The sequence below is a fragment of the Cordyceps militaris genome (assembly GCF_000225605.1).
Source record: "Cordyceps militaris CM01 unplaced genomic scaffold CCM_S00007, whole genome shotgun sequence".
Classification (NCBI taxonomy): domain Eukaryota; kingdom Fungi; phylum Ascomycota; class Sordariomycetes; order Hypocreales; family Cordycipitaceae; genus Cordyceps; species Cordyceps militaris.
The window spans coordinates 1,162,650-1,190,128 of record NW_006271975.1 but is presented as its reverse complement, the minus strand read 5'-3'; the positions used below and the strand labels follow the sequence as shown (position 1 = coordinate 1,190,128).

Here is a 27,479-nt window from a genome sequence, read left to right as displayed (position 1 = left end):
GAAAGCCAGCCAGCTAGCCAGCGAGGAAGCCAGCGAGGAAGCCAACGAGGAAGCCAGCCAGCCAGCCAGCCAGCCAGCCAGCGAGGAAGCCAGCCAGCCAGCGAGTAAGTAAGCCAGCCAGCAAGGAAGCCAGCCAGCGAGAAAGCCAGCCAGCCAGCAAGAGCTACCTAGGTAGCTAGTAAGCTTCTTTAATAATAAGTGCCCTACTACTTCCTTGCTAGCTTCCTTGCTGGCTGGCTTCCTTGCACAGGTTTGATCCGTGGGGGGTCATCATCCACCAGCCACTCCGTAAATACATACGGCTGATCGGCAGTAAGTGGCTGATAAGCCGTCGGAATGAACTTTGGAGTTTCCCAAGCTGGCAGTACTGGACTGCAGGCCACTTTCATTCACGCGACCTACCCCAGAGATACCAGTGTGACGTCGCTTTGCTGCGGGGAAGGGAGCAGCGAAAGATCTACGGCTACCATAAGAATCACTCTCTACTCCCTCATTCCGTGGCGACAAGTACACCAAATTGTTCTGTACCCAAAATCGATATGCGATCCGTGCCAACTGGAACATGGATGCCCGCCTGTGTCCCGGAGTCTACTCCGCTTCTGTCCGTGCTGCTGCTGCTGTGCTCCATTGTGCAGTCAACAACTGGAGGCTATGACGGATCTATGCTAAACGGCCTGAACATATTGCCCTCGTATACCGACTATTTCAAGCTCACGCCAGCTACGAAAGGTCTGAATACAGCATCTACGTTTATCGGTGGCTTCATCGGGCCGATTTTTGCTGGCGTCATTGCCGATCGCCTGGGTCGTCGACCAGCGATCTTCTGGGGAACAGTGGTGACGCTCGTCGGTATCGTTCTACAGGGCGCAGCCCAGAATATTGCCATGTTTGTCATTGCGCGCATCATACTCGGCGCCGGAGGCCAGATTTCTGGCGTCGCAGGCGTCGTGTACTTGAGTGAAACATTTCCCAGTCGCTGGAGAACCTGGGGTCTGGGTGTACGTATTCTGGAGTATAGCGAGAAAAAGAAATGAAGAAAATACTTGAACCGGAGCTGACAGAGAGCCAGCTGCTCAACAACTGCTTCTACATTGGAGCGCTCATTGCCGCTGGAATTACCCTCGGAACCAGCGAGTGGCAGTCCACGTGGGCCTGGCGAGCCCCCTCCTTCTTCCAAGCAATCTTCTCCATCACTTGCTTGCTTTTCCTGCCCTTTATTCCAGAGTCACCCCGGTGGCTCGTTGGGAGGGAGCACTACGAGGATGCCCGACTGGTCGTTGCGCTGACCAATGCGAATGGCAACTTGCAAGACCCAGTCGCCATGGCCGTGTACAAGCAAATCGTCGATACGCTGGACTGGGAGAAGAAAGAGGGCCGCACGATGAGTCCCATGGAAATCTTCAAGACTCCGACTGCGCGGAAGCGCGTGTTGATTGGGGGGTCGGCAGGGCCATTCTCTTGTATCGCGGGTAACATCATTGCAAGCTACTACTTGGGCGATGAGCTGAAGACGGCTGGTATTGACAGTGCAGATGACCAGCTCAAGGCTGTACGTTTCACTACCCTATTTGGCGTTTTAGAAGACATGTACTAGCTGATCCCTCTACAGAACGTCGTACTCAACATCTGGTGCCTTTTCTGCTGCCTCTTAGGTACTCAACTGGCAGATACTTGGGGTCGCAAGCCCACCGCGTTACTTTCGCAGTCCTTGCTCATCGTTTGTCTTTTCATCATTGGAGGATTATCCAAAATGTACGCCGACGACAAGAGCGGCGCCTCGCAAGGCCTTGTATACGGCGACGTCGCAGTCATGTTCCTTTTCCAGGGCTTCTACTCCATCGCCTGGACACCACTTCTGACGCTTTACCCGCCCGAGGTCATGGCCTTTCCTACTCGAGCTAACGGAAATGCCCTTTCCAGTTTTGCGCTGAATGGCTTGGCGTAAGTTTTCACTTGATTGAAGCCCTGATCCTGCCGAGTCCCAGTCGGGGACGCGAGCCTCAAGTTTGAACGCAAGTTTGAAGTAGCAACAGCGGCGGCTTTATACCTGTCCCAGTTTAGTCCTTGCATGTGCCGCCCAGGGTGGGCAGGACTACTGTATTGACCGGGTCTGGCTAACAAAGGTTCTTTGCAGACTATTGCTTGTTTTCGTCATGCCCATCGGCCTCGACAACATCGGATGGAAAATGTACATGATCAACGGTTCTTGGGACATTATAACGCTCATCTTGATTGTGAGTACCACATCTCTCGCGGATAATCTAAGACTAATCTTTTAGGCCGTATACTGGGTCGAGACCAAAGGGAAAACACTGGAAGAGATTGACGCCCTCTTCGAAGGTGGCGCGCATTCTACTGTCCGTAATGTGGAAGATGTCCGCAAGGGACGAGAGGTATTGGATGTCGACAAGATTGAAAAAGACTTGTACGGAGAGGTCGAATTGACAAAGTTCAATTAGTCTAGGACAATATCGGTCGTTGCATGTCACCTAGAGGGAGAAGTGGGCAATGTCATCATTGGCAAGTGCCCAACATTTTCTGCATCACAGAGACGCCTCCGCCAGTCGCTCCTGGATGAGGCACACGGCCGCTTATCCACGAACACGAACCTTGTTACTCTCCGGTGGAGGAGGATGGCCATGCCAACGAAAATGGACCGCTCGGCGCGCGCGTCAAGCGCGCCGAGCGGGGTCGGGTGTGCATCACCAGCTACGAGAAGATTGTTCTAGATTTAGATACATGTCAAATAATACTTGGGGTAAGGGACTAGGGATATATCACAAGACCTAGGAGCATAGAGGAATGCCTTACGTGACTAGTTGCGATGGGTTGTAGAAACGAGTCCAAGGATTTTCGCTTCCTGTATCAGACGGAGCAGTTTGGTCACTGTGAAGAGTTCTGTGAGACAAGTCAGATATATCCTTCCCGAATACGACAGCTTAGTTGCCTGCTGTTGTGTTGATTGCCAACTTGAGTCACCCAATTCTGGTTGGACAAGATGCAAATGGGCGCGGCGCGGCGCATTAGACGACGCCGTCGTTGTTGAGAAACTTTATAAGATTTTGAATTCACTAGAGTATAGCTGTACACACCATATTAGCTGCTTGTAAGCGATAAATGAGCGAAAATAAATACCGCTGAGGCGTGATATTGTACTTTTGATTCCAACTACAACCATGCACCACTGGGATGACATCAAATAGCAAGACCATCGTATTTTCGCTCCTTGTATTGGTCTTGCTATTTTTCCCTTTCGTTCTCCCAGCTACTTTTCTTACTTTTACCTCCATCTCTAGGCTTTGACTACCCGTCTAGTGGTGTTTGCTAACAATACTACCCACGTAGTCAATGTCAAGTCTCATGCCGACGCAGCGCTAAGTTGAGGTAACCCTCGTTCACCGCATAGCAACAGAGCGGTAGGCCATTGCCCATTTCAACCTGTGTCTAGCTATTTAAATAGTCGGCACGATGGAGTACCTCTCGCTTCGGTGGAAGCTTTCAACCCTCTGCCAAACCCTACCAAACGTGGGAGAATTCACACACTTGTTCTCCTCTTCTCATTTCTTCGGCTAAAATCACGACTTTGCCACATATTCCTGTTTTTGCTTCTATACTCTTGGACGCTGATACAGAATGCGCCTCCTTGCAGTTTTAGTAGCCGTCATCATCCTGGTTGCAGCCAGTGGTGATGATGTGCGCGACCAAATCCCCAGCATTGGCAGTGGTGGTGATGATGTGCGCGTCCAAATTCCCAGCATTGCCAGAAACATAACGCACTGGAGAGAGATGGGCAAGGCAAGCAAGCGAAAAGTCTGCTACATCCGGCCCGGTCACAACAACGCGGACGGCGACGACGGGCCGCTCATCACGCAGACGCTCAACATCAACTGCCGGCGCAACAGCATCGTCGTCTTCCCCGGCCCCGTCTACAACATCAGGTCCCCCATGACGGTCGGCAGCCTGCGCAACGTGACGATCCATCTCTACGGGCGCTTCCTGTGGTCGACCAACATCGACTACTGGCTGTCGCAGTCCATGCCCGTCGGCCTGCAGAACCAGACCACCGTCTTCCACTTTGGCGGCGACAACGTGACGCTGCACGGGCACGGCGTCGGCACCCTCGACGGCAACGGCCAGGTCTGGTACGACTGGGCCGGCGGCGAGGGCAACCTCCCGCGGCGGCCCATGATGGTCAACTGGCGCCGGCTGACCAACTCGACCGTGCGCGGCGTGCGCTTCGTGCAGAGCCCCATGTGGACCATGGCCGTCACGTACTCGCAAAACGTCGAGTTTGCGGATATCTACGTCAACAACACGTCGACCAACGGCGCGAGCACGCTCAACACGGACGGCATCGACACGTACTACTCGCGCAACATCACGCTGCGCCGCTGGCACATCAAGAGCGGCGACGACGCCGTCGCGCTCAAGGGCAACTCGACCGGCATCCGCGTGCTCGACAGCGTCGTCTACGGCGGCCAGGGCCTCGCCATCGGCTCCGTCGGCCAGTACCGCAACGTCTTCGAGTACATTACGCACTTTTACGCCCGCAACGTCACCCTCTTCGACACCACGTACGGGCTCTACCTCAAGACCTGGGGCGGCAACCCCAAGGGCCTGCCGCCCAACGGCGGCGGCGGCGGCCTCGGGCTCATGTCCGACATTGTGCTCGAGGACATCAAGCTCAGGGGCGTCCGCAAGGCGCCGCTGTTTGCCTGGCAGTGCGAGAACTACGAGGGCGGGCTCGGCAAGGACTGCCAGTCGTCGCAATACCGCATGCGCGACTTCGTCGCGAGCTGGATCACCGGCTGGGCCGCCACGGGCGTCGAGCACGCGGGCTGGTTCCAGTGCAGCGAGCGGGCAGGCGGGTGCCATCGCTTCACCGTGTCCAACGTCCATGTGACCCGGGGCCAATGTGGTGACGAGCTCACGTTATGGCACTGCGAGAACATGCATGACCACACTGGCTTCAACTGCACTGATTGACCACGGCCACTAGGGCCACCAAGAGACTACTATAGCTGTGCGTTTTTTAATTAATGGACTGGGATATTCAGAGAACACAAGTGCCTTGGCCGTGTCGTCCTGCAGCGTCAATGTATTCACCGACTACCGGCCATTTCTGTGCCACGGCGTAGCTGTGATCCAATCAGTCACTTCGCCCTACTTCACGTGCATGAGCAAACCAAGGCCAGTTCTACATAAACATCAACACGGCCGCTACGTGAAACCCACCGCAAAAGACGTACTGTCAATTCCTTTTCCGCCAGCGCACCCGCGTCGCACAAGCAGCGGCTTGCACAGCTCCAACATATAACCCAGGGGGGGTGCAGCCTTGCGGGACTTGTTATGCAGCAAATGTCGGTCCCTCGCATCCTCACATCCCGTTTCCTCTGCCCACCATGGGGAAAGATTCGCACAAGAAGCGAGACCAGAGCGAGGCGCCGCCCTCGCGCTCCCAATTCCTGCCCGCCGATCGGGGCGGCCACCGCCCCGGCGGCGAGGGCTCGTCCGCCAACTACAGCCGGTCGTCGTATACGCCGTCGCGCTTGTCCCAGGTGACGAATTCGGGCGACATTAGCGATGTCGACGTCCAGGCCGAGGCGCTGAGCAACATGTCGTTTGCCTCGGAGCGGCCGCCGGCGGTGCCGCTCACGTTTGACACCATTTCGGCGTGGATCAAGCAGGGCGGGAAGCTCGAGACGCTCGACGACAGCACGCTCGAGCGGCTCTTGTCTCAGTACCTCGGGCCCAAAGGCGATCGATCGGGCCGGCGCAAATACCGAGCGCCCAAGGTGGCCCCTCCAGCGGCGCCCATCCTGGAGGACGAGGAGGTGGAGGACGACGGTGGCGTTTCCTTGCACGATGCGTCGTCGTCCTCGAGTCGGCACAAAGAGAAGGGGAAAGGCAGAGCTAGATAGGCGGCCTTCAGGCATTGGGCTTGACGCCGATTGGTCTACTCAAGCATGTACAACACGAGACTTAGTCCATACTTTGCTCTTGACTTTGTCATTTTTATCATATTCTGTATTTGCCTACTGCTTTAATCTTGGTTACTCCGACTCTATAGATTTAAGCAAAGGGACTAGTTGAAAAATGTCGCCTCTCCGACCGAATGTCCAGATACAAAAAAAAAAAGACGCAAATTCCCTTGATCTCGTCAAAATTCCGCAAAAACGGCCACTGCCATAGGTATCAAATCATTCGTAAAACCCATCATTCATCCGTTCAAACACCAATAGTGCGAGGCTTCTCCTCGACATGGCCGGCCGTCGATTCAACGTGCTGGCCCATTCCGTGCATTTCGTGAGCGGCCTGCGCCTTCTCATTGTATGCTTCATCTTGAAGTTCAGCGTCCTTGTTACCGTACAGACCAATCTTGTACCAGGGAAGGTCAAAGAGGCGATCCATGCTCTCCAGGGAACGACCACTGGTTTCTGGGACGGAGACGAGCACCCACAGCCCACCAAGGAGGGTAATGGCTGCGAAGCACCAGAAAGTACCCTTGGGCGAAATGCCTCCGTTGTCTACGGCGAGGAGCATGTTGGGAACAGCGCGCGAGTTGCCGTACTGGTTGGCAAAGTGCAGGGTCATGGCCCAAGACGTCGCCAGTGCTCTGATGCGAAGGGGGAACAGTTCTGCAGTCAAAAGATACTGCATACTGTTCCATCCCAGGGCCCATCCAAAACCGCTGAGGAAGATCTACATAATTTGTTTAGCATTTATTCCAAGTTGAAGTGCTAGAGGAGGGTTGGGTGCTGGAGCAGGCAAGAGGTTGGGTGACTTACCATGGCGATGGCGCCGCGACTGCTGGAAATATCCTTGGCAGGTAGCTTGAACTTGTCGACTACTCCAAGCTGAGGGACACTGGTCAGGAAGCTGGCAACATAAATCATGGCGATGGACTGCAGGGTAATGCCGAGGAGCAGGGAGAGTTTGCGACCAATGACATCAACAAGGAAGAGGGCGCAGGCCAGGGCAGCGACCAGCTTCACAATGCCAAACACGGCCGTGACAAGGAGACCCTCTTGCTTTCCGGTGATGCCGATAATCTTGAAGAGGTCGACAGCGTAGAGGGTGATGGAACCAGCACCGGACCATTGCGAGAGGAGCTGCACCATGGTGGCCATGTAGACACGATACAGGTTACTCTTGTCCAAGAACATTTCCTTGACCATGCCGACGAAGCCGAAACCGCGGGTTGCCTCGAGCTCATGGTCCAGCGCCGCCTGGATCATTGAGGTCTCGCCCACGACCAGGTCGCTGTCGAGCGGCTGCTGGCGAATGTAGGAAAGGACCTCGGCGGCCTTGTCGGGGCGACCCTGCTTGACGAGGAAGCGCGGGGATTCTTTCTGGAAAAACATGAGGATGAAGATGATGCCGGCCATGATGAGGTGCAGGCTGGTAGGTACCAGCCACTGGTTGTGGCTGTGGTTGGAGATGTGAAGCGAGGCGCCATAGTTGGTAAAGTAGGCGAGCACGATGCCAATGTAGACGGCACCGGTGAAGAAACAGGTGCACAAACCACGAATCGACGCAGGAGCAATTTCGGCAATGTAGACGGGGCTTTTTTTGGTCTGGTTAGCAACGTGACGCTCTGAAAAGGAGAGTCGTGTGAATTTTGTACATACCCGACGACAGGCGTCTGCCCAACACCGAGACCGGCGATGAAGCGGCCAGCGTAAATGGCAGCAAGATTGCCATTGACACCGCCAATCATGAAGATGATGATGCCGAGAATCCAGAGGATACAGAGGAAGCGGGTGGCTTGAATGCGGCCGATTCGGTCGCATACGATGAAGGCACTGGACAAGATCCATTATTAGCATGCATTGCAAGTTGCGGCGAATTTTTGCAGCGTAGGATGATCGCCATCTAGCGGCACGGCTTGGACGCCCTTGGCATGAATGGCGGGGGGGGTCGATGTCACAAAGATGGGACGATGCCAATGCTGGCCCAGGCGAATCATGCCGCCGCGTGCCAAATCCAGGCATCCCTCTTGCGCCGACCACAAAGGAAAAAACAAGCTTGCAAAAAAAAAAAAAAAACGTACATCATGGCGCCGGCGACGGAGCCGAGCTGCACCATAGAGGAGACATTGGCTTTGATGTTGGCCTTTTGCACCGTGGTATACGTGCTGTACCGAATCGCGGACTGAAAGTCGTCCGAGTTGAAGGCGCCCGAGATGAGGCCCTCGTCGATGCCGCGCGCAGCGCCGAGCAGACCAAACGAGACGACGGCAAACCAGAGGCGCCAGTTGAAGACGCCTTGGGGCTCGCCGAGGTTCTTGAGGCGGAAGATGTTGACTGGTTTCTTGACGCCGCCTGCCATGATGCCCGGCTCTTGATGCGTGTATGGGAGATGTTGATGGGAAGAGCCGTCTGGGTTGTTTTTTTCCACAGTCCGGACAGCCGCGCTTGTGCGTGAAGAAAGACAAGTGCAGAGCTGCGACGAGATAGTAAGCGTGGGGGGTACATGTGCAAAGTTTTGGGGCAGCAGCTTTCTTATTATACACATTTCTTGACTGTACACTACACCACACTACACCACATACACCCCGCCATGGTATGGGATAATTTTATGGGCTTCACATTCAAACCCTTGTCGGTGTAGCTTTTCGGAGAAGAATAAAAAATTACGCCGAATGAGCAGCAATATCTGACGCGGGGGGTGGAGAGGGACGAGGAGATGACCACCCAACGCAGCCTCGCTAGCATGAAAATAAGTTGGGGAAAAAGCCACATCCCCACGCTCCCCGCCACAGGTTCTGGGTGGCTTTTTATTCTTTTTATTCTCTCTTGGATATCCCTTGGACATGGTTGGTCGGGGACGGACCGTGGCACGCACAAGGACAGTGTGTGCCAGCAAGCCGGTTCTGTCCAGGACTCTCTCTCTGCTACTCTATGCCCGGCGATCATCGTTCAATGTGGCGGGCATTGTCGAGTTTCGCCACAAAAAAACGCCGTCGACCATGCCCATTGATCAGCCACAAGTCCAGCTGGAGGAGAGCATACGGTCATATGTACAGTGCGTTGAGGAATACGCCCTTGGCCTCGCCCATAGGCATAGGCTTGGCAGACACTGGCATCAACACGCATCAACACTGGCAGCTACACTGGCCTCTCCTCGCAACTCGACTTGTTCCGACGGGTTAATTCTCATTCTCAACACAAGTGTCGTCTAGTCATCTCCAAATCCAACCCGCAGTGGAGCGAGCGTCGCACGTTCCTTTTCACGCCAGCCGCCCCAGCTGTGTTAGCCTCGTGGGCATGGGGAATGTTGCTCCCGCGGGAGGAACTGCGCACGAGTCGTACGTACTACACATTCTACGAGCCCCTCGTTGGAGCAAGAGCGAAACTTTCATTTGCCTGAGCGGGTTGGCATAGACGGCCAAGTTCCCAAACCGGCAACTGAGCACTGGGGCCAAAACGTTGGCGTCGGCCATTGTCCGCCACAACACAGCCAACAGGCCTATCAAGTTGCCAAACAAAGCCCCATTTCAACCCCAAAGCCGAAGATCTCGCAACCTTCTAACTCGGAGCAAGGATATAGAGCGCTCGGCTATTGCACGCGGCGCTCCGAGCCTATGGAACGCTTTACGCCGAGCTGCCACACCACGAGTTCTTGACGATTTGCCGCTCTACCTAACCCAGCAGTTTATTAGTGTTTAGTCTTGTCCAAGCCACAGCGGGTGAAGTCGACAAATGCACGGTTCCCATTACTGCTCGAGTGTGGTTCGCACCTGTTTGTCGTGGTAGATCTTGCCCCCCCCCCCCCCCCCCTTGCGCGCGTCGGCCCTTCTAGACAAAACATGGCCCCCCGGAGGCCTGTTGGATACGACGGCAGCGAACCACTAAATAACCAACCTCGGACGAGCTGAAGCGAAATCTATGCGGTATTTCAAACGCAAATCAGAGAACAAACCGGAGCAGCGTCGCAACCCACGTTATTGCCCCCCATGTTTCCCCAGACCCTTTGTCAATGCGACGTCTGGGCGTAAAAACGGCGTTGCAATGGACGTGCCCTAGAACGCGGGGTAGATCAGTAACCACATTTTAATATTTGTCTTACCTTTTTGCTTGTCAAAAGTTGAGGATATAGAGGTTCGCACCAAATAAATTCCTTTTCAGCGAATATGCTCTTGTCCAAGAGATGAGAGCAAGCCTCCATCGACAATACCCCAGCAGCCAAGAAAAGCCTTGTAGCCTTGCCCGGCTCGGCGCCCTCCCTGCCAAGCAAGAGGCGTGGGGGCGCAGAGCTACGTGCCAGCTGACGACAAGACTACCTATGTGAAAAAAGCAAAGAAAAAAAAAACAATAAAAAGACAAATGAAGTCGCATATTAGAGAGAATCAAGTCACATTTCATCAGCTCCTCCCTAGGCTTGTTTCGAGTCTAGAGTTACCTCGTAGTATCCGGAGGGGTGGCCTTGTTTGCCCTCCACATAGAACCATATCACCATATCAACAGCCACCGCAACCCCACGTTGTTCTGACGCTGGGCGCTATCCACTGTCATTTCGTCGCTGGCGATTGTATCTTCTAATCGCGCAGTCACGACGTTGTATACTCCCTGAACTTCACTTACTTGAGCAGGATCAAGCTTCTTCCACCCTTCCCGTTGTATTTCTTTCTTCGTGTCGCGGTTGTCGGCGCTCTTTCTATGCCATCTTCGTTCGGCATTGCGCGCCAAGCAATGTAATAGGATGACTAGTCCCTGAATAATCCCGCCTCCAGCTCGCTCCAAATTCTCAACGTCATCTTTAGTAAAACCTTTTCTGAAAAGCCAAGTGAGAAAACTTGCGTCCAAGTCGTTCCTGCAAAACACTTCATGTCCGTCATTCTCTTGCTTCCTGGCTCGAATAATCCCGAACAGCACGCTGCTTGTTTCCATCAAGTACGGTCGTACATTCTTCAACCCCACAAGTGCGGCTGCACATTTAAATATTTCACTGATCATCAGAGCTTTATTCGCAGATATGGAATGTACGTAATATTAAGCCTATAATACTAAATTAATAGCTACACGTTTAATAAATTGACACTTTGGCCGAGTGGTTAAGGCGGTGCCCTGCGTACGTACACACAAACACCGACTTCCAAAGACTCTTACGCTAACAGCCTAACTAGTAAGGCATTACGTTCGCGTGCGTAGGTTCGAATCCTGCAGGTGTCGAAACACCCTTTTTTTTTTGCCATCGATGACTATTAGCTTATTTTTTTTTCCTTTTTCATTTTTTATTTTTTTAGTGATCCAAGAGATGCAAAGCTTTGAATGCAATAGAGGCAGCTTCCACGGTTATATTGTTCCAGCTAGAATCGCCTTAGCCAGCATGCTTACACGGAGCCATTAACGTATACTGGCCGCGCACGCCTTTACAAGCTACCTTAGGTAGGCGTCGTCGCCTGGAAAGTCGGGGCCACCCTGCACGGCTGATGTCAGGGGAGGCACGGTGGCCAGGGGGCTCTCGGCGGACAGAGGACAGCCGCATCCCTTCACAGCCAGTAACGCGCCCAAATCTGGTACTCTGCCGGGGTGCCCCGGAACCTAAATTCAACCTCTGTAACATCCTGGAAGCCCTCGCTCTCCTGCGGCGGCTTGTACCGGCTCTGGAACCCGGTAAAGGCCACCTCTGGTAGCACCTCTCTGTCCTCCGGGTTCAGAGACTTGTTCAGCGACCGCAGCGCGTCATTGTGCCGACAGACGGCCGCGGGCGTCGTGAACGAGACGCACCGGACCGGCACTCCGAACGACTGCGCCAGGTCAATCCATATTTTGCGCGTGGCTGCGTCCGCGTTTGTGTTATCTGTGCACACCCTTTCGTTAGCAAAAGCTTGCGGGACTGTCCAAGAAGCGCGGTGCGATCACTCACCCACTGCCACCGAGCACCCGTCGTCGAGGAATTCCTTGGCCGCTTGCAGGCACTTCTCCCTCGTCTTGAGCGTGTCCTGGTTGACACGCGCGTAGCCCAGCGGCTCCAGCTGCGTCCAGTAAAAAGTGCTCTTGCCGGCACCGGGCCGCCCGCAAAAGACCACAATCTCCTTTTCATTCTTCTTCTCAAACAGCGCGGCCGGGGCATCCTCGCTCCCGAGCGGGTAGTGCACCAGGTCGAGGTCGCGCTCCCACTTGCGCGGCGCCTGGCCCAGGAAATACTCCTCTGGTGTCTTGAACGGGACCCCGACATTGTGCGCGAGATTTCGATCCGAGCAGCTAAAGTCTTTGACAATCGCCGCACCATTCATCACCGTGGCTACACGACCGCCGGCATCGCCCACAAAGACGCTCTGCTCCAAGTCGACATCCTTGGCTTCCAGGCCCATGTCCTTGAGGATCTCGTCCCACATGCCCCTTCGCGGCTTCCTGAAATTGTCCTTTCCAGTAGCCGCGTATATTGCAACAGGTAAGTCGAGGTGTCGCAGTACCGCGGATCCCTTCTCTTTGAACTCTTCCAGTCGCTTTGCTGTATGTTTCTGAGGCGCTTTTTGCTTTGGATCGATATGAAGCGTTATGCCACCTTGGTTGGACAGAATAGCCACATGATAGCCGTCCTCGTAAAGCTCCTTTAGCTTCCCCGGTACGCGCGCATCCCACCACCGCCAGTCCAGAGCGTCTTTCGCATGCTTCCTTCCAGAGCTTGTGTCGATCAATGTCGAGTCCAAATCAAAAGCCGCAATCTTGCGCCGTAGTTGCGTTTCCTTGCTCTCCGTTTCTGGCGTGTATTTGCCCACGAGCAGAGTTGCTGGTTTGTCGGGGTCGTCTTTTCGTTCGGACCATGACGTTCGATCTTTTGGTTTCTGCGAGGTCGGTGTAAAGAAGTTGGAAATTGCACTCTCTACCGATTTCGGATTAGCCAAATTTCTCCCCCTTTCTAGTGCGCCCTTACTGGTTGTTCCGCTCTGGAGCGATCGCTTCGTTGGTGGTGGTGAGATGGGTGCTGTAGCTTTGCGCTTTTCGACGCCAGGCGGTGACGACATGGCAGAGCGGTTTAATTGAGGTTTGGAAGAAAATCTACGCGTCCTACACACCACTGGTCGCCAATTCACGCACTCGATGAAACGCATTTGAGTCTGAGGCAACCCCGTCTGGGTGGGAACCGCGCCAAGGCGTGACCGATTCACGCGAGATCACGTGCAGCTTTGATGAAGCTCCCCGGATAGATCCCGCGCGGTTGGCAGTTCTTTCATAAGGAACCCGAAATGACAATCAGTAAAAACAACAGGATTGTTTTCCTGTGATTTCAGTCATATCCTCCCGACAGCTGTGCAATTCGTGGCCAGTAAGAATCAGAGCGAATACTGGGCCGGCGCGCTGAGCGCACCTAAATCACCATGTATGAGATTTTTATGACTACCACAGTGGAGGATGCCGACTTCACGCCAGCATGCTCCGTTCTCGAGGGACTATGCTCCATGAAACCATGGGAATCCGTCATCCGCGTACTGTACTACCAAGGACCTCCACGGCCAGCTGGCCTGTCAAATCAGACCTCCATGGAGAAGCCGATACGCAAGAACCTCGCGCCGCTCTGGAGGGAGCTGCACCAGAACCTCAGCCGCCAAGCATTTGTGCTACAAGCCCGTTACGAAATCCTCAAGCATAGAGACTTTGGACCCGAGGCGACACCTATGGACCTGGACGCGACGCCAGGCATCTTGCGCTGGACCGACTTTCCGGATCCCCCTCACGGCAAGCCACTGCTCACGCAGCGCAAATTGGTTGAGTTGTGGGAGCAGCGTGCTCTGCCCTCCATATTAAATGATAACCAGCACCAGTATGCCTATACCTTTCCCCAAAGGACCAGCATTCGACCCGCTAACGACCGGCGTAGACTCAAAGGAGAGACGATAGAAGAGACGTATCGATTCTTCAGGGAGGATGTCGAATTCTCCCTCACTAGGCACTACATGTTCAAATCCATTCTCACATACCAACCCCATGTGTCAGGGACAGGTCGCGGGTCGCCCCCAGCCACGTCCCTGCCAGCGTGGGACGACATCACGCCCGTGGACTCGCAATGGCGCTGGATCGTGCAGGTCAAGACGCATGTGCTGCAGGACAATAAACCTGATGAGATTAGGAAAGCGCAGGATACCCTCATAGCGCTGCGCAACGAGCTGGACGGCGTCTTTGACTTTCGCGCGATTGACAGAAAGGTGTTTGATACCCGGATAGTGCTGCGACAGCAGGGCGTGTAAGCATTGCCGCAGAAGGTCACACTGGGAAGAACTCGTCACTTTTGCCAGTGTAATTATACATAATGATGGGCAAAGGTGGACAAAATGGAGCGTCGCAGCTAAAGATGAAACGGAATACAAAAGTTTCCAAGACGGAGTGAATCGAAAGGGCCTCAACAAAAAATGTCGATCACAAATAGAGTGTGGTTAAGGGACACTTTCATGGTTGGCGCAATAAGAAAGCCCAAGATAGGCTGTATAAATATGAGAAAAGGAAAGCTGATCACATCAAGACAAGTAGTAGCGTTGATTTTCAGCGACACATTTAGTAGAGCACAAGCTTGCCTTTAAAGAACAAAGGTCCATTCATCTAGAAAGGATAAATCTATGTCAAAACACTAGTGACGAGAAGTGAAATGGCAAATTAGACCAGTGCCATGGCGAGTAGAAAGCCTCAAGGGATTTTCAGCTCACACGGGAAACCAACACAAGGCGGTATATTTTACAAAAGCGTGACAGCTCAGACCTCCATATTCACATTGCGATTTGTCGTAAGAGGCTGCATACTTGGTCCCCGACACGGAGCAAAATTCGCTAACCATCGTAGCCGCGGGACGTCGCACTTGTCCTGTTTCTTCAGCAGCAAACGCTGCAGTTCTAAATCTCGAGGACCTTTTGGATGTCGGACACGCCGAGCGCGCCCTCGAGGGAAGTGACAGCGCCGTCCGTCATGCCCTTGACGTACGCATCGACCGTCTGGACCGCGACGCCCTGCTCGATAAGCGCGATGCCCTGGCCGACGGCCTGGACGACCTGCGGCGGGAGGCCGCCCTGCACCATGCCGAGCAGCTTCTGCGCGAGCGGTTGTCCGAGAGCAGACTCGACCTTGTCATCACGTAAGCTTCTCTCCCACACCTTCACTTTTTTTTTCTTGTAGAGTGTCGCGGGCAAGGCGAGGGGGGGCGCCTACCTTTGCGAGGGACGAGCCCAGAAGGACGTCGAGCTTCTCCTCGAGTTCTTGGACGCCGAGGCCGTGCTCGACCTGGCTGACGAGGCCGGTCAGATCGCCGACGAGGTCGTTGCTGCCGACGAGAGAGGTGACGGGTGTGGTGATGCCGGTCGGGACGAGGGTGGGTGCGGCGGCGGCGAGGCCGACGAGGCCGATGAGGATGGAGGCGGAGAAGCGCATGTTGATGGAGTTGAAAAGAGTGTGGTGTCCTGTAAGAGGATTGGAAAAGAGTGACTAGGGGACAAAAAGGATGAGCTGAGGCCTGGGTATTGATGATGGAGAAGAAAAGGGCAAGTTGGGGAAGTGCGCAGATGGTCTTCTTATACTTGACATCGCGTGGACCTGGATCGTATGGGCTGCCCCTGGAGAAAATTTCATTTCGCGCCAGGAGCCATACAAAGTGGCTTTTGTCAAAACATCTGGCCAGTTCTACGTAGTCTCTTTTGCCAGGGTGACATGCTCAGGGCCGCCTATCAAGGCTCGACCTTGTTCATGACAATTTGGCGAGATCGGCATCAAGTCCTGCGAAGAGAGTTTCCACAAAGGAAGCTCGCTCATGTGCTACATTCCACGTTTTAGACTGGATAACACCGTACCCCAGACTTGCTACAAAGTCCTTTTCAGCTACGATAACTTGGAGAGGCCTGACCAACAGATCTCGCCGTTGTTCTCACTCATCAAAGCTTGGAAAAAGGTTCTTGGCTCTTCCCCTTTACTTGAGACTTTGGTTCCCCTAACACTCTTTTGGGAAACAGCCCGGGAACAGAAATGATGGACCTGGGAGCAGTGATCGACTGAGCTGGGAAATTGACACGACGTCGATCGCGGCTTCTGAAAGACTGATAGGCCTCACGCTCTAGCGGGCGGGAATAACTACCGCCTTTGATTTACCAGTCATTATGTGAGACATGTAAGAAAACTGTTGTCTGCTGTTATTGAAGTGCTTGATTCGTAGCCCGACGGGTACTCGAAAAGAGAGTCCTCCTTTATATCGTTTTTTTTCCTACACTTGATAACTAACATCTTCCTATTATCCTTATCCAGTATTATTCATTTCGCTTCTTCTGCAGGCACGACTACCAACTGCAGGCTTCTTCTCCTCTTGCTCTCACGGAACCATGACGTCCCCGGACTGCCAAGCAACCAAGGCAGACAGGATTCCGGGGTGGCCGTTGTTGGATCGGCATCTCCAGCGGCAAGCGCAGGGGTGCAGAAGAGGTCTGCGGCCTGCGACTTTATCTAACCCTAGACTTGAGCACAGTGCCTCATCATTTCGCTCGCTAGCATCCCCGACTTGCTTGTCCCAGCTCTTGGGCCGGTGCGGTTTTCACAAGTACGACGGAGAGATCCGTGCCCACTGATCGTCCTCGAGTCCCCGCATACTCATCTACATACAGCGTTTTACACTTTTGCGTTCATTTTTCCTCAACTACGTGCGTAGGGCGGTTCTATATTCGTTGGGGCGGTTCAACGAGTATAGTCTTCAAGTCCTCGTCACCCTGCATTCACCTGTTTCCTGACGAAAACAAAGACTACTTTTTCATCTTGCACAGGCCAGAGTTGAGAGGGCATGGCTGGGACAAGGTCAAGGCCGGCTGTCGAGTGGTCGCTGCAACCCGCCATGACGTCGTCGCTCGTTTCAGCGCAAGACAGGGTCGACGTGGAGTGCCAGCCCTGTCTGTTGATCAAGACGAAGAACCAGTCAAGTAAGTGCACGGTGCAGCAGCCTGCCTACGCCTTGCCCCAAACGCAACCCCAAATTTTATTTTCATCTCGTCCAACTACGGTCCAGGAAACTCTCCCCAATGTTATGCACAAGTTCAAGTGTTCGGGATCGACTTCGGATGAGGCGGACCTCTCCACATCAGCAGTCACTTACAAGTCACTGGGACCTACCTCCCCATCTGAGCCTTCAGCCTAATATCAGACAAGACCACCCATTCACTTACTCGTTTCAGCTCCGCCATCCCACATTCTCGAGTCTCGCCGGGGCATCTTTGGAACTAGTCAATGTTTGCATCTCGCCTACCCCATGTCTCGGGCCACGGGCAAGCCGCGGCGCGCTGGCGGGGTGTGTGTGTGATGCAGACAAAAACCTGCAAGTACCTCGCTTTTTTTTTGTGAATCAGTGTCATGAGTCGTAGATTTAGACCAGCGTGTAACGATTCTAGGCCAGTCTTTGTCTCAGCCAGTTACAACTTTCCCAACGTCTAAATGTTTTGCCGGCCTCAGCGACAATGAACCCCACCAACCCCCGCACGCGGTTTTGACATGACAACATACAAATCAACACGAGTAAGGAGAAATTGCACGACGTCGACGGGCGCCGCCTTGAAAAAAAAAAAAGTCAAAACAGAAAAAAGGTAAAAACTTTCTCGGGAACCGGCAAAGCCAAACATCCTCGGTTCGATCCCTCTTAGGACTAGAAGGAACTTCCCAGAGCTAGAATGGGTCAAGTGGTGGCGGCGCCGGCGCTGCGAAAACGTATGTGGCGTGGTTGGAAAAGGCTTACTTTGTGCTGCTCACACGTGGCAGCGCTGCTCGGAATACCATTGCCTTTTTGAAAACAATGCGTTGTTGATCGGAAGGCGAGAGGCGCTGCTTTCGATGCGGCTGCCGACTTAGTCTAGCTGCCGAACCAGCCAGCCAGCCACGGTTGGAGAAGAGAGGCAAATCACACAAACATCCAAAGCATTCCATATTGGCTGATTTTTCAAATTTTACTGTTTTGTATTGATGTCAGAGTGCCTGCAACATGACTTGCTGGTACATCTGCATCTGCCTGCTATGCTGTGTTGCTGCTCGTTCTCAATTTCAGCCAAAAGCTAAGCTCATTCTTCCTCTGCCTTGTTCCAAGTACTACCACACTCACTCGTTCCTTCTGGTCCATTACCACGAACCCCTGGTTCTAAAACATAAATGAAATGAAAAACAATTGTTCTCTCTGGCTCTTCCTTGCGCTGAGCAGCAAAGTTCCGTCCGATCTAGGTAACGCCATCCATAGAATCTCCATTCACATACAGTCTAATATGATTCCAAGCGCAAAAAAAAAAGAAGAAAAAACACAGACGCTGGTCGTGATCCGTGGTCTGCTACCTTTGACAAGGTATAGGAAACCACGGCCAACCAAGCTTTTGAAGGAGTGACTAGAGTCGGGGTATCTCGAGGGGCGCGCGGGGCAGCCCAAATAAAATCAAAGTGATGAATGGTTCGCGTAATGATTCGTAAGGAGAAAATGTAAAGGATCGTAATTCTCTGAGATGATAATCTTCAGGGTCGGATGATGATGCAATGCGCAAGTAAAAATTCAAAAGTCGCTCGCTTCAGTATGCGGGTTAAACAATTTATCGATGGATGCCGACTTTGGCACCGAGGCTCTTCCAAAAGCGTGATCGAGAGTCCTCGTTGTACGCGCCAGCCATGGAAGCTTCGCGGTGCATGGGGCCAACAATGTCTTCGTCGCCACGGTTGGGGAACTTGCCCTGGGCAGCGTCGAGGACCTCAAGGATCTGAGGCACAGCGCTGGGCATGCTCTCTTCGAGACGCTTCCACTCCATGCCGGCAAAAGCGTCGCCCTGGGGACTGTGTTGCACAGACCCTGGGTGGGCGCTGACAGAGCGACCTCGAGCGCGCCCACGGCTGCGACTGCGAGAGTCGGACTTTTGCATCGGCACAGATGGCATAGTCTGCTTGACGACATCGCTATAGACGCCTCTCCAACGGCGCTCCGTTTCGGCCCACTTCGCTTCGGTAAGGGCGTAAATCTTGCTCGTCTGGCCATAGTTTTCACCGGTGCGCACCAAGTGCTTGGTATAGTTGCATCGCGCCGCGTCCCAGTCGCCCTGAAACTTGGCAATCGTCTCCGGGTTCACGACAGGGAGATCGTAGGGTGCAGGCGAGATTGTAAAATTGGCATGACCAAGACGATCAGACCACTCGTCGTGTTCCTGCAAGATCGAGGGCAGAGTAACGGGTAGCGGAAGTGGCGACTCGCCGTTGCTGGAGACGTTACGGAGGGATTGAACCGATGGGCGACAGCTCAGCGATGGCCGCAGAAATACTGCAGATGAGGGCGGGGATGACTGGGCAGTGGAAGAAATCATGGGCGTCGTAGGCGCTGACTCGATCGTGGGCGATTGGAGAGGCGACTGGGGTGGCGGCTTGCCTAGCGGACCGGTCATCAGCGGCGGCAGAAGCGGCGTAGTGGCCATGGCACGATCCCTCTGGATGCTAGTTCTGTCATGCTCGGTCAAAACGGGTGTCAAGGATGGGATATTGACGCTTTCGGTGCTACCAAAGGGCAGTGCAGGCGTAGGTGGGATAGAATGCTCGTTGATTCCCTCTGTGTTCTGGCGGGCAATGGCGGAGATGGAAGACGAGCGGCTGGAGGGAGCACGAGACAGGACGTTGTCGAGGCTGTACTCCATGGTACCAGCACTTGCCATACGTGAGCGACGACCGGATCTCCATCGGGTAATGTTGGGGAATCGGGACTCAAGGCGGGCGGTGAGGCCGGACAGCTGCGACTCGATGCCAGCACGCTTCTTCTTTCCGTACGTGGCGTTCATGTTGATGTCGCCGTCGCTAAGAAAGCCAGCATCGTAGTCTTCGATATCGAAGTCGCCAACAAGGCCACCGTCGAAGAGGTCTTCGGAGCTGTTGCCGCGAGGGCAAACATCGTCACCTGGGCTTGTTAGTAGTGATACGTGGGCATGCATCCGTGTTCCACGACTCACATAGGTAGCTATACAATCCAAAGTTGTCTTCGTCGTCGTCGGACATGTCGTCTTCGATGTGCTGGTATTGTTCTTTTTCAAGGGGCTCTTCCTCGACATCGGGCAATTGGCGCGTGGCAGTCTTGGTCAAGGTGCTGGGGAGCACTGAAGGCGAGACATAGCCATCCTGGGGAAGCGGAGGTAGGTCGAGCGAGGACTGGGAACTCGACATGCGAACATGGCCACGAGTAGAGAAGGTGGGCGTGACGGGTGATGTGATGTCGGAGGAAGAGGAATTGGGGGCGTCAAAGACGTATGGCCAGGGACCAAGGATGACGCCGCCGTTGGGATCGGGGCTCGAAGTCTGCGAGGCCGAGTCGGATCGTTTGCGCTGCTCGACCAACTGCGGCAGCAGGAGTGGCTTTAGTTTCGGCGACATGCCTCGCAGCACTGGCGCTGTAAAGGACACGGCCTGTGAGTAGACGGAAGCTGCGTTCGCGAGGGAAGCGTAGAAGTTGCGACGATATGCATGTAAGAAGAAGATGCGGACGGAGAAGTAGGAGGAAAGCTTGGTGGGAAATGCGAGGGTGAAGAGGTTATGATGAATGAGAGAGAGTCGATGCAGGTGAGTGTGTGTATGTAGTAGGCGTAACAAGCAAAGTAAGGCGGAGCTGTGTGAAGTGTATATGAGTCGTTTGGGCGACGAGGAGAAGCGAAAGAAGGCTGGAGAAGGACGAGAAAGAGAGGGTCAAGGAGGCCCTTGGTTGGCTGTGCTTGGGTAATAAAGGAAGTTGAGAAATGGTAGACAAGACAGGACAGGGACGTCGTGGCTGCGGTGCGGCGGCAAGGTTCCACCTCGAACGTGTAGAGGAGATGGAGGGTAGGTATGTGCCAAGTACCAGGAAGTACCGAGGAAGAGGAGGCTGTCGGGCGGGACCAGCAAAGAGGGTCGACAACGAGGACAGAGGAAGTGGGGGAGTGACTTGGTCGGGACAAGGGGGGCGGAAAAATAAAAACAATAAAAAAAAATAAGGATCAGAAAAGAAATAAACAAAGTGGGTGGGGTCGCAGGCTGCAGAAGGAGCAGGCAGTTGTCGGGATGTCCTCCGTACTGGGAAGTGGAGGTACCTATGTAGGTACCCAAGTACCTTGAGTGGGGTCGACCGGGCTGAGGTGAGGATACACACTGACACAGGTCGTTGACAGTGCAGACTCCAGAGTCCGGTGGCAGTGGCACAAAGCGAAGGGGAAAAAAGGGCCAAAACACCACTAATTATGCGCAGAGGCCACCGGAAGGAGATCGCCGGAAGAAAAGCTTCGCGACGGAGAATAGAAGAAAAAAAGCATCGCCAAGAGTACCCAGCGTACGCAGTAGAGAAGGCGTGTTTGGCGCGGTTTAGTGCAGAGCGGCGCCCTGTGCAGGCAGGCGACGGGCGCGGAATGACTGAATTTTTTCGTTACAGCGGTGCGGGAGCCCTGTCTTGTCGCTAAAAGAGGCTCGGCAAGTACCAGTTGGAGGCTGGGTACCGGCTTGCACCAGCAAAAAGTGCCTCACCGGCCAGGTACCTTCCTCAGCACCGGCAGCCAGTCAGCCCAACCAAAAGACCGCCAGCCAGAAAGGTTCCGCTGCCAGTCCAGGCAGAAGACGCAAGTAAGCCGCCCTTTTCAATCAAAAATCCAAAAATAACGCGGCGGCGGCGCACAAGAACAAACAACAACCGGCAAGCTGCTTCGCCTCGCTACCCTCTCGCCAGCGTTCTGGTCCAGTGGATGTTTTTATTCTTGCACTGTGTTGTCCGTTCCGTCGGGCTAGGTAGCTTCGCTGGTTCTCCCTGTAACCAAAAGTCGGGCCTGTGCAGAGACAAGGGGGGGTTGCACAGGCAAAGAAAATAGACGTTTGTTTTAAAAATAAAGTCGGAAAAAGAATAACTAATTAATTAAAGCAACAAGCCCTACTTGATAGGTACGAGTAGGCTGATGATGGCCGGTAAGCGTATGATGTCGAGCCCAACCAGATCAAGGCTTTCTAGGCGAGACACGGCGACACGCGATATCCGATGCCAGCACTTTACCATTTTAGAAAAAGGACGGCCCATAGGCAGGCAGCAATTCCCATTCTATAACCAATTTGCTCATTTCTACAACACATGCCAGCACTCATCTGCATACTCAGGACCCAGCCTGTCTTGGGTCTTTGCCGCCCGCCGTCCGCCGGACGTGTCTCTGCATGTATGGACAAGACTGCACAGGCACGGGGAGATGACGCATCCCTCATCACTACTACATTGGCAGCAGCACATAAATACACACACACATACGGACTGCAGCGCGACCGGTTCGAGACAGAGTATTATAGCTCCTCGGGTATCATATCTGCTGCAGAGCTCCAGTCCCCCCCCGCCGCATCACACCAAGATTGGGCTCCAGCCTCACGCAATTTCAGTACCAAGCCCTGTTGTCGCCTGCGCAGCACCCCGTTCTCGCTCCCTTTGCCAAGTAACCCCATCCTCTTGTCCAAAAGCATCAAAGATGGCCAAGAAAATTGACTCTTTGATAACTAAGTACAAAAAACGGCAGCGGCTCGCACATGTTTGCGCCACGCAGTGTGAAGATAACATTGGAGATGCTGCCAAGAGCACATCCGCGCGTCGAACGATTTTATAATCCTTAGCGCACAAAAGTTTCGACGGAATAGGCCAGAAGGGAAAAGAAAAGAAAGCATGCCCCCAAAAGCAGCAAAGTCACAGTTCACCCCTGCCTGCCTCGATACCACCCCCAGCTCCCGTTGACCACAGGCGGCCCAGCTGCCCGGCTCTGCCATCCCGGTCCGGCGTCTCTCCTCCACGGCCCGCTGCCTTGGGAGCCCAAGTAGCTGGAAAGTGAGAGAGAAAGATGCCGCGCCAAAAACAGCAAGGATTGCCATCATGCAACTACCAAGAAGAGAAGGGGAGAGAAGTTAAAAAATAAAAAAAGAGCTAGAGAAGCCCACAGCCCCGCGTCACCGCATCCAAGATTCCGGCTGCTACCCAGCGGCATCTGTCTCATAGGTTTCTGGCACTTTTTTGACAAATTGACAGGGCAGAGAGAGGCCGCTCGTCGAGACCCCTAATTGCCAACGTTATGGAGTGCAGGTCACGCTGACTCTCCATGTCGGCCCAAAGGCGAGTTAGATGCCATTGAGCAAGTCTGATTCGTCAGTACGATATGCGCGCTCTCTGGCTCTCTCCTTTGTGCCTCAGAAATAGAACAAAAGAAGGGCACCCCCTCCAGAGGAGAAAAAAAAACAAAATTAGACTCGTCACAATGGGCCGCGCCGTCAAGGTGCTGCGACATCTCGTTGGCCGCATAGTGTCGAGCTCACACACACCCAAAATGGCAATTGAAAGAGGGAGCCTGCATCAGAGACAAACTATCACGCCCGCCGAGCCCGTCACACTGACGTTGGATCTGGATCGTCTTGGGGGGGGGGGACGGGAAGATGCAAATTCCCGTCAATGGAGGGTTGTCTATCCGTATACCCAGAAAACAAGTCTCCCCGCTCGTTGGGATTCAGTACGTAGCTACATGCTTTGTCCCTCACCAACCCTCCTCTTTCCTCGATAATACGGTGTGCAGTGGCGGGAACGACTGGGGAGAAGGGGGCGCACGACACGGCCCCAGGTCAGACACGTATGCCGTGGTCGTGATGCCCATGGGACGGGAGACCGCCTTGCAAAGAAAAAAAAGAAAAAGAGAGCTTGTTATGCGAGGCTGGGGCAAGGCCCGAGGGGCCGCCGTGGCTGGTGTTTCCCGTGCCGCCCACCGCCCTCCCGCTTTTGGGGTTGGGCAGCCAGCATAACGGCAAACAAAGGGCACGAAACGCAGAAAAAGGGGGGTTAACCCTGAGGGGGACAAGCGGTGACGATTTCTTTTCAAACATTTTATTTTTATTTTTATTTTCTTTGTGCAATCTTTTTAAAATGTACAGAAATGGAGGAACAAGAGATGCAAGTATGCCGTGGTCGTGGCTTGAATGTTCTGCCAGCGAAGCAAAGACGGAGATTTGACCAGCGACTCCACGTCAACTGGCGGTGCCGCTCTCAAGAAACAAACCGGTCAGAGAAGAAGAAAGTAAATCAGTTACTGTAGATGGAGAAGAAACTTGTCGGATGAGAACAAAGTTTCATGTCCCAATTGGTGTAGATCCCGCTTCGAGGTTCTCTCCATCAATGCAAAAGCGGCAGCCACGGAGAAAACAAGAGGAGCGGCTGTGCTTTTCTGCCCTGCCCATGAAAACTCAATTGGGAGGGAGAGAAGAGAGAAAAGAAAAAGCTTACAAAAAGACAGTAAGCATTTGCAGCCCGCATTGTCGTTTTGACTACTGCCGCACGCAACCTTGCCCGTCTCTTTTGGGATTGTCCGCGTCCCTGTCGTCTGTACATGTGCGGGCAAGACCAGAAAGCTAGTCGACGGCAAAAACACACAGACACCGAACGCCTACTAGTGAACCCGGCCCTCCGGCCACCATTGTCAAGATCCAAAACCACGAGGCGGCGGCCGGGATCGTGGGATTGCAGTCCGAGCGAGGCCCCCAAGGTCAGATTTCTCGCGGGGTTGAAACGGCCTGAGCGCGTGTCGTGGCGAAAAAGCCGTGCGTGCGACTTGCTATTTTTTATGTGTATTTTCTGTATTTTCTATATTTTCTGTACTTTCTGTATTTTCTCGCGTTGTAGTCTAGAAGGGCCTGTACTTGGAGTGACTTTGTCGCAGACACGGCGGAATTTATAAAGGTGTAATTCTTTTGCAAATTGAGTCAATTACGTGCTGACAATATGCATTTGTGCTGCGTGAAGCTGGTCTGTTGCGCCGCAGGTTGTGGTTGAGTGGTTGGGACTTGCCAGCAACGTGGTCTATGGTGTTGTACCGAGGCGTGCGGCTGCGGTGCTTCAAAGCCGTGAACCGCGACAAGTGTTGGGGTTTCCTTGGACTTGCAATTGCGTAAAACTATGGCTCTACAGAGTAGATTGCTCTTTGTTGATTATTTATTATTTTTTGCTATTGTTCAACATCGGTCGTTTATTCACGTTATCCGTTATCATGAAAGCCACCAGACAGTGCAAACTCCACTGTTCCCACAGAGCACTGAACCACTCGAAAAGCCACAAACAGCACAAACAGTCACCGAAAGCCACTGAAACTGCGCACTGAAGGGCTCGCCTGAAACCCACCAAAACCCACTGCAAAAGACGCTGAAGCCACTCAGATGATAGTGAGCCGAGTGCGCTATTTTGTTGGTGCTTACAGTGGGCGTCGGCGCCCGTTGTATTACTCGGGTCAAGTTGGCCGTCGAGCGAGCCCGTGTGATTGGTTGATATTCCTTCGTCCAACCCCCAATGGCCCACGTCGTACGGACAAGTCAGTATTATAACATTATAACCATTCAAGTGGATGGAAAATGACTATTGAAGCCGGTATACGCTAGCAAAACCTAGTTTGGTTCTGACTCTGGTTCTGGAAACTTCAAGACGCTATCAATGAGTTATTGCGCCAGATATCAAGAACATCACTAGCCACCACCCTACACAAAGATGCTCATACATACCTACATAGGTAGGTAGATAGGTACCTAGATACATACTACACTCCTTCATGACTTGCTTGGCCCGCCGAGCTGACGAAAGCCCTACTTTGTTCTCGATGCATGAGCTGTTTGGCTCCCTCCCCCACGGGCCATCCATCATGCAGAAAGGGAAAAAGGCCTCCCGGACAAGGGTCCCCCCCTGGTTCGTGGTGCTGTCATGCTCACGCTTATCACCGTGTTGCTGCATCATGTCGTTGCTGGACAAGATGCCTGACCCTGTCGAGTTTCGTTTCGTGTCAGGGATTTCCAAAACGAAACAAAGAAGGCTGAAGAAGACGAGGGAAAAAAAAAAAAAAAAGAGTCATGTTCCATGCAAATCCTCGTGTTGATCGTACGTCTTGAAACACATTGTACTACATTTTGAACTGAGTCTTTAATTCCGTCAACGTCCCGATCCCGCCTGCGAGCCCTTGACAAGGTGAGCGCGAGCGCCAAGCTTTCATGCGCATAGATTCCCCCGCGTCCAGCACACCACACCCAAAAACACTATCAAGACACACTGAGAGGCATTTCTTTCTTCTTCTTCACATCTGCGCGCCAGGTGAAATGCGCCGAGAGCTTATCAATCGCTGTCGTCACATTGTCGGAGCGCAGAGTTTTCCGCGCGTCCAGCTGAGCTCATTGTCTGGCCGTTTGCAGCTTTCGTCGCAGGAGCACGTGCTTTCACCACAGGATAAGGGCAACGTCGTCTCGTCTGCAAGCTCGTTTTTGCTTGCGCGTATTCTAGACACGTTTTTGCATCATGCCATATTGTAGAAAAAAATGACAAAAAACGAAATCTCCACACAATGGAAAAAAGCAGCAGCCACCACGAGATCCAATGGTTGTGGCGGCCGGACCAGTCTCTGCCCAGCTTCTGTTTCCGGACCCGTGGTCTCGGAGGCCCGACAGAGCCTCCTCCTCTCTCCTTCTACCGCGTCCCAATCCTAATCCTCCCACCGAAATCACACCATTGTGGACATTGAAGAACCTTCCTAGACAAACAGAAAAAAAAAAAAGGGTTCTCTTGGTCAAGCGAAGCCCCGCTGAGGCGTTCCGCTGAGGCGGTTGACTTTGGCACTATCAACAACCCCAATCTGGAAGCTCGAGCTGCCCTCCACGATTCAGGGTTGCACATCAATGGAACACAGCAATATCGAGCTGGAAAATACGAGGGCAAAAATAAAGGAACAGCTGAGAGTTATGGGCAGTCGTTCAAGAGGTGCATCAATAATCGAATCTTGATGCCTTGTTTGGCATACTCATCCCCTCTGCCCTCGTCGATCACTTACAGCACAGGGACACCAGCTGATGCCGGCGCAACAGTAATTAATAAGGAAGATGGCGCGCCCCTTCCTGGCAGACACGAATGGCGAAACCAGCTCTGCGCCACCTTTGCCGTTGCCGGCTCGGCTCCAGCTCCGGAGCGTTTGGCAGGCTCGCCTCTCTATTTTCGCCGTTTGGTGCGTGTGGATTTTTTGTGGTTGTTTGTGTAATTGGAGGGGGTCCCTTTTTTCTTATTACACTCTCCTGCCAAAAAGCCATTGCGCGCAGGAGGCCAAGACTGACCATTTTGCGACGCGGACGGCCAGTGGCTTGCATCATGTCATTCGCTTTTTCTAAAACAACAAAAAAAAAAATATTCCTCGAAATACCAAATCATCTGATTTTACTCGCGCAAAAAGGCGTCATGTATCATATATGAAACAAGAACCAGGCCGAGCATATACGATGGCGAAATCTGCATATAACAGTTCATGTCTACGGCACAGATCACGCGGGGCTGATAATGGCTGCAACTTCTGTAACAAGTAGAGCCACTATTGGACCAGGTACGTACCTAACTAACTCGTTGGTATTATGTATCTATTGGGGGCCCTTTTTTTTTGCAACTCTGCCTCGTGGTGGCCTTGTCAAGCGGTGCAGCCAGCTTCCTCATTCGGCGCAGTGTGGCGAGCAACTAACCAACCAAGAAAAAAAACC

At 53.4% G+C, this 27,479-nt stretch overlaps 8 protein-coding genes across 8 annotated transcripts; 3 read left to right on the top strand and 5 right to left on the bottom strand.

Annotated features, from left to right (window-relative positions):
• Positions 1 to 539: 539 nt before the first annotated feature.
• Positions 540 to 2,459, top strand: CCM_08600 (sugar transporter, putative; the record flags this gene model as incomplete). The annotated part of the gene is made up of 6 exons (XM_006673737.1): positions 540 to 998; positions 1,070 to 1,549; positions 1,610 to 1,941; positions 1,999 to 2,082; positions 2,135 to 2,234; positions 2,280 to 2,459. The coding sequence occupies 6 exons, from the start codon at positions 540 to 542 to the stop codon at positions 2,457 to 2,459; spliced, it is 1,635 nt and encodes a 544-aa protein (XP_006673800.1).
• A 1,174-nt stretch (positions 2,460 to 3,633) lies between these two features.
• On the top strand, positions 3,634 to 4,986 carry CCM_08599 (exo-polygalacturonase; the record flags this gene model as incomplete). The annotated part of the gene is made up of 1 exon (XM_006673736.1): positions 3,634 to 4,986. The coding sequence occupies one exon, from the start codon at positions 3,634 to 3,636 to the stop codon at positions 4,984 to 4,986; it is 1,353 nt and encodes a 450-aa protein (XP_006673799.1).
• A 1,242-nt stretch (positions 4,987 to 6,228) lies between these two features.
• CCM_08598 (MFS quinate transporter, putative) lies at positions 6,229 to 8,331 on the bottom strand (the record flags this gene model as incomplete). The annotated part of the gene is made up of 5 exons (XM_006673735.1): positions 6,229 to 6,702; positions 6,789 to 7,566; positions 7,632 to 7,805; positions 7,857 to 7,996; positions 8,050 to 8,331. The coding sequence occupies 5 exons, from the start codon at positions 8,329 to 8,331 to the stop codon at positions 6,229 to 6,231; spliced, it is 1,848 nt and encodes a 615-aa protein (XP_006673798.1).
• Positions 8,332 to 9,232: 901 nt separating this feature from the next.
• On the bottom strand, positions 9,233 to 9,445 carry CCM_08597 (uncharacterized protein; the record flags this gene model as incomplete). The annotated part of the gene is made up of 2 exons (XM_006673734.1): positions 9,233 to 9,297; positions 9,319 to 9,445. The coding sequence occupies 2 exons, from the start codon at positions 9,443 to 9,445 to the stop codon at positions 9,233 to 9,235; spliced, it is 192 nt and encodes a 63-aa protein (XP_006673797.1).
• Positions 9,446 to 11,494: 2,049 nt separating this feature from the next.
• CCM_08596 (DNA kinase/phosphatase Pnk1) lies at positions 11,495 to 12,973 on the bottom strand (the record flags this gene model as incomplete). The annotated part of the gene is made up of 2 exons (XM_006673733.1): positions 11,495 to 11,805; positions 11,872 to 12,973. 2 exons carry the CDS (start codon positions 12,971 to 12,973, stop codon positions 11,495 to 11,497), a joined length of 1,413 nt encoding a protein of 470 aa, XP_006673796.1.
• Positions 12,974 to 13,327: 354 nt separating this feature from the next.
• On the top strand, positions 13,328 to 14,194 carry CCM_08595 (Mediator complex subunit Med18; the record flags this gene model as incomplete). Its single annotated transcript, XM_006673732.1, has 1 exon — positions 13,328 to 14,194. The coding sequence occupies one exon, from the start codon at positions 13,328 to 13,330 to the stop codon at positions 14,192 to 14,194; it is 867 nt and encodes a 288-aa protein (XP_006673795.1).
• Positions 14,195 to 14,830: 636 nt separating this feature from the next.
• On the bottom strand, positions 14,831 to 15,515 carry CCM_08594 (uncharacterized protein; the record flags this gene model as incomplete). The annotated part of the gene is made up of 3 exons (XM_006673731.1): positions 14,831 to 15,088; positions 15,144 to 15,391; positions 15,509 to 15,515. 3 exons carry the CDS (start codon positions 15,513 to 15,515, stop codon positions 14,831 to 14,833), a joined length of 513 nt encoding a protein of 170 aa, XP_006673794.1.
• A 3,011-nt stretch (positions 15,516 to 18,526) lies between these two features.
• CCM_08593 (uncharacterized protein) lies at positions 18,527 to 21,972 on the bottom strand (the record flags this gene model as incomplete). Its single annotated transcript, XM_006673730.1, has 5 exons — positions 18,527 to 19,866; positions 19,919 to 20,620; positions 21,010 to 21,025; positions 21,496 to 21,636; positions 21,865 to 21,972. The coding sequence occupies 5 exons, from the start codon at positions 21,970 to 21,972 to the stop codon at positions 18,527 to 18,529; spliced, it is 2,307 nt and encodes a 768-aa protein (XP_006673793.1).
• Between the last annotated feature and the right edge of the window lie 5,507 nt (positions 21,973 to 27,479).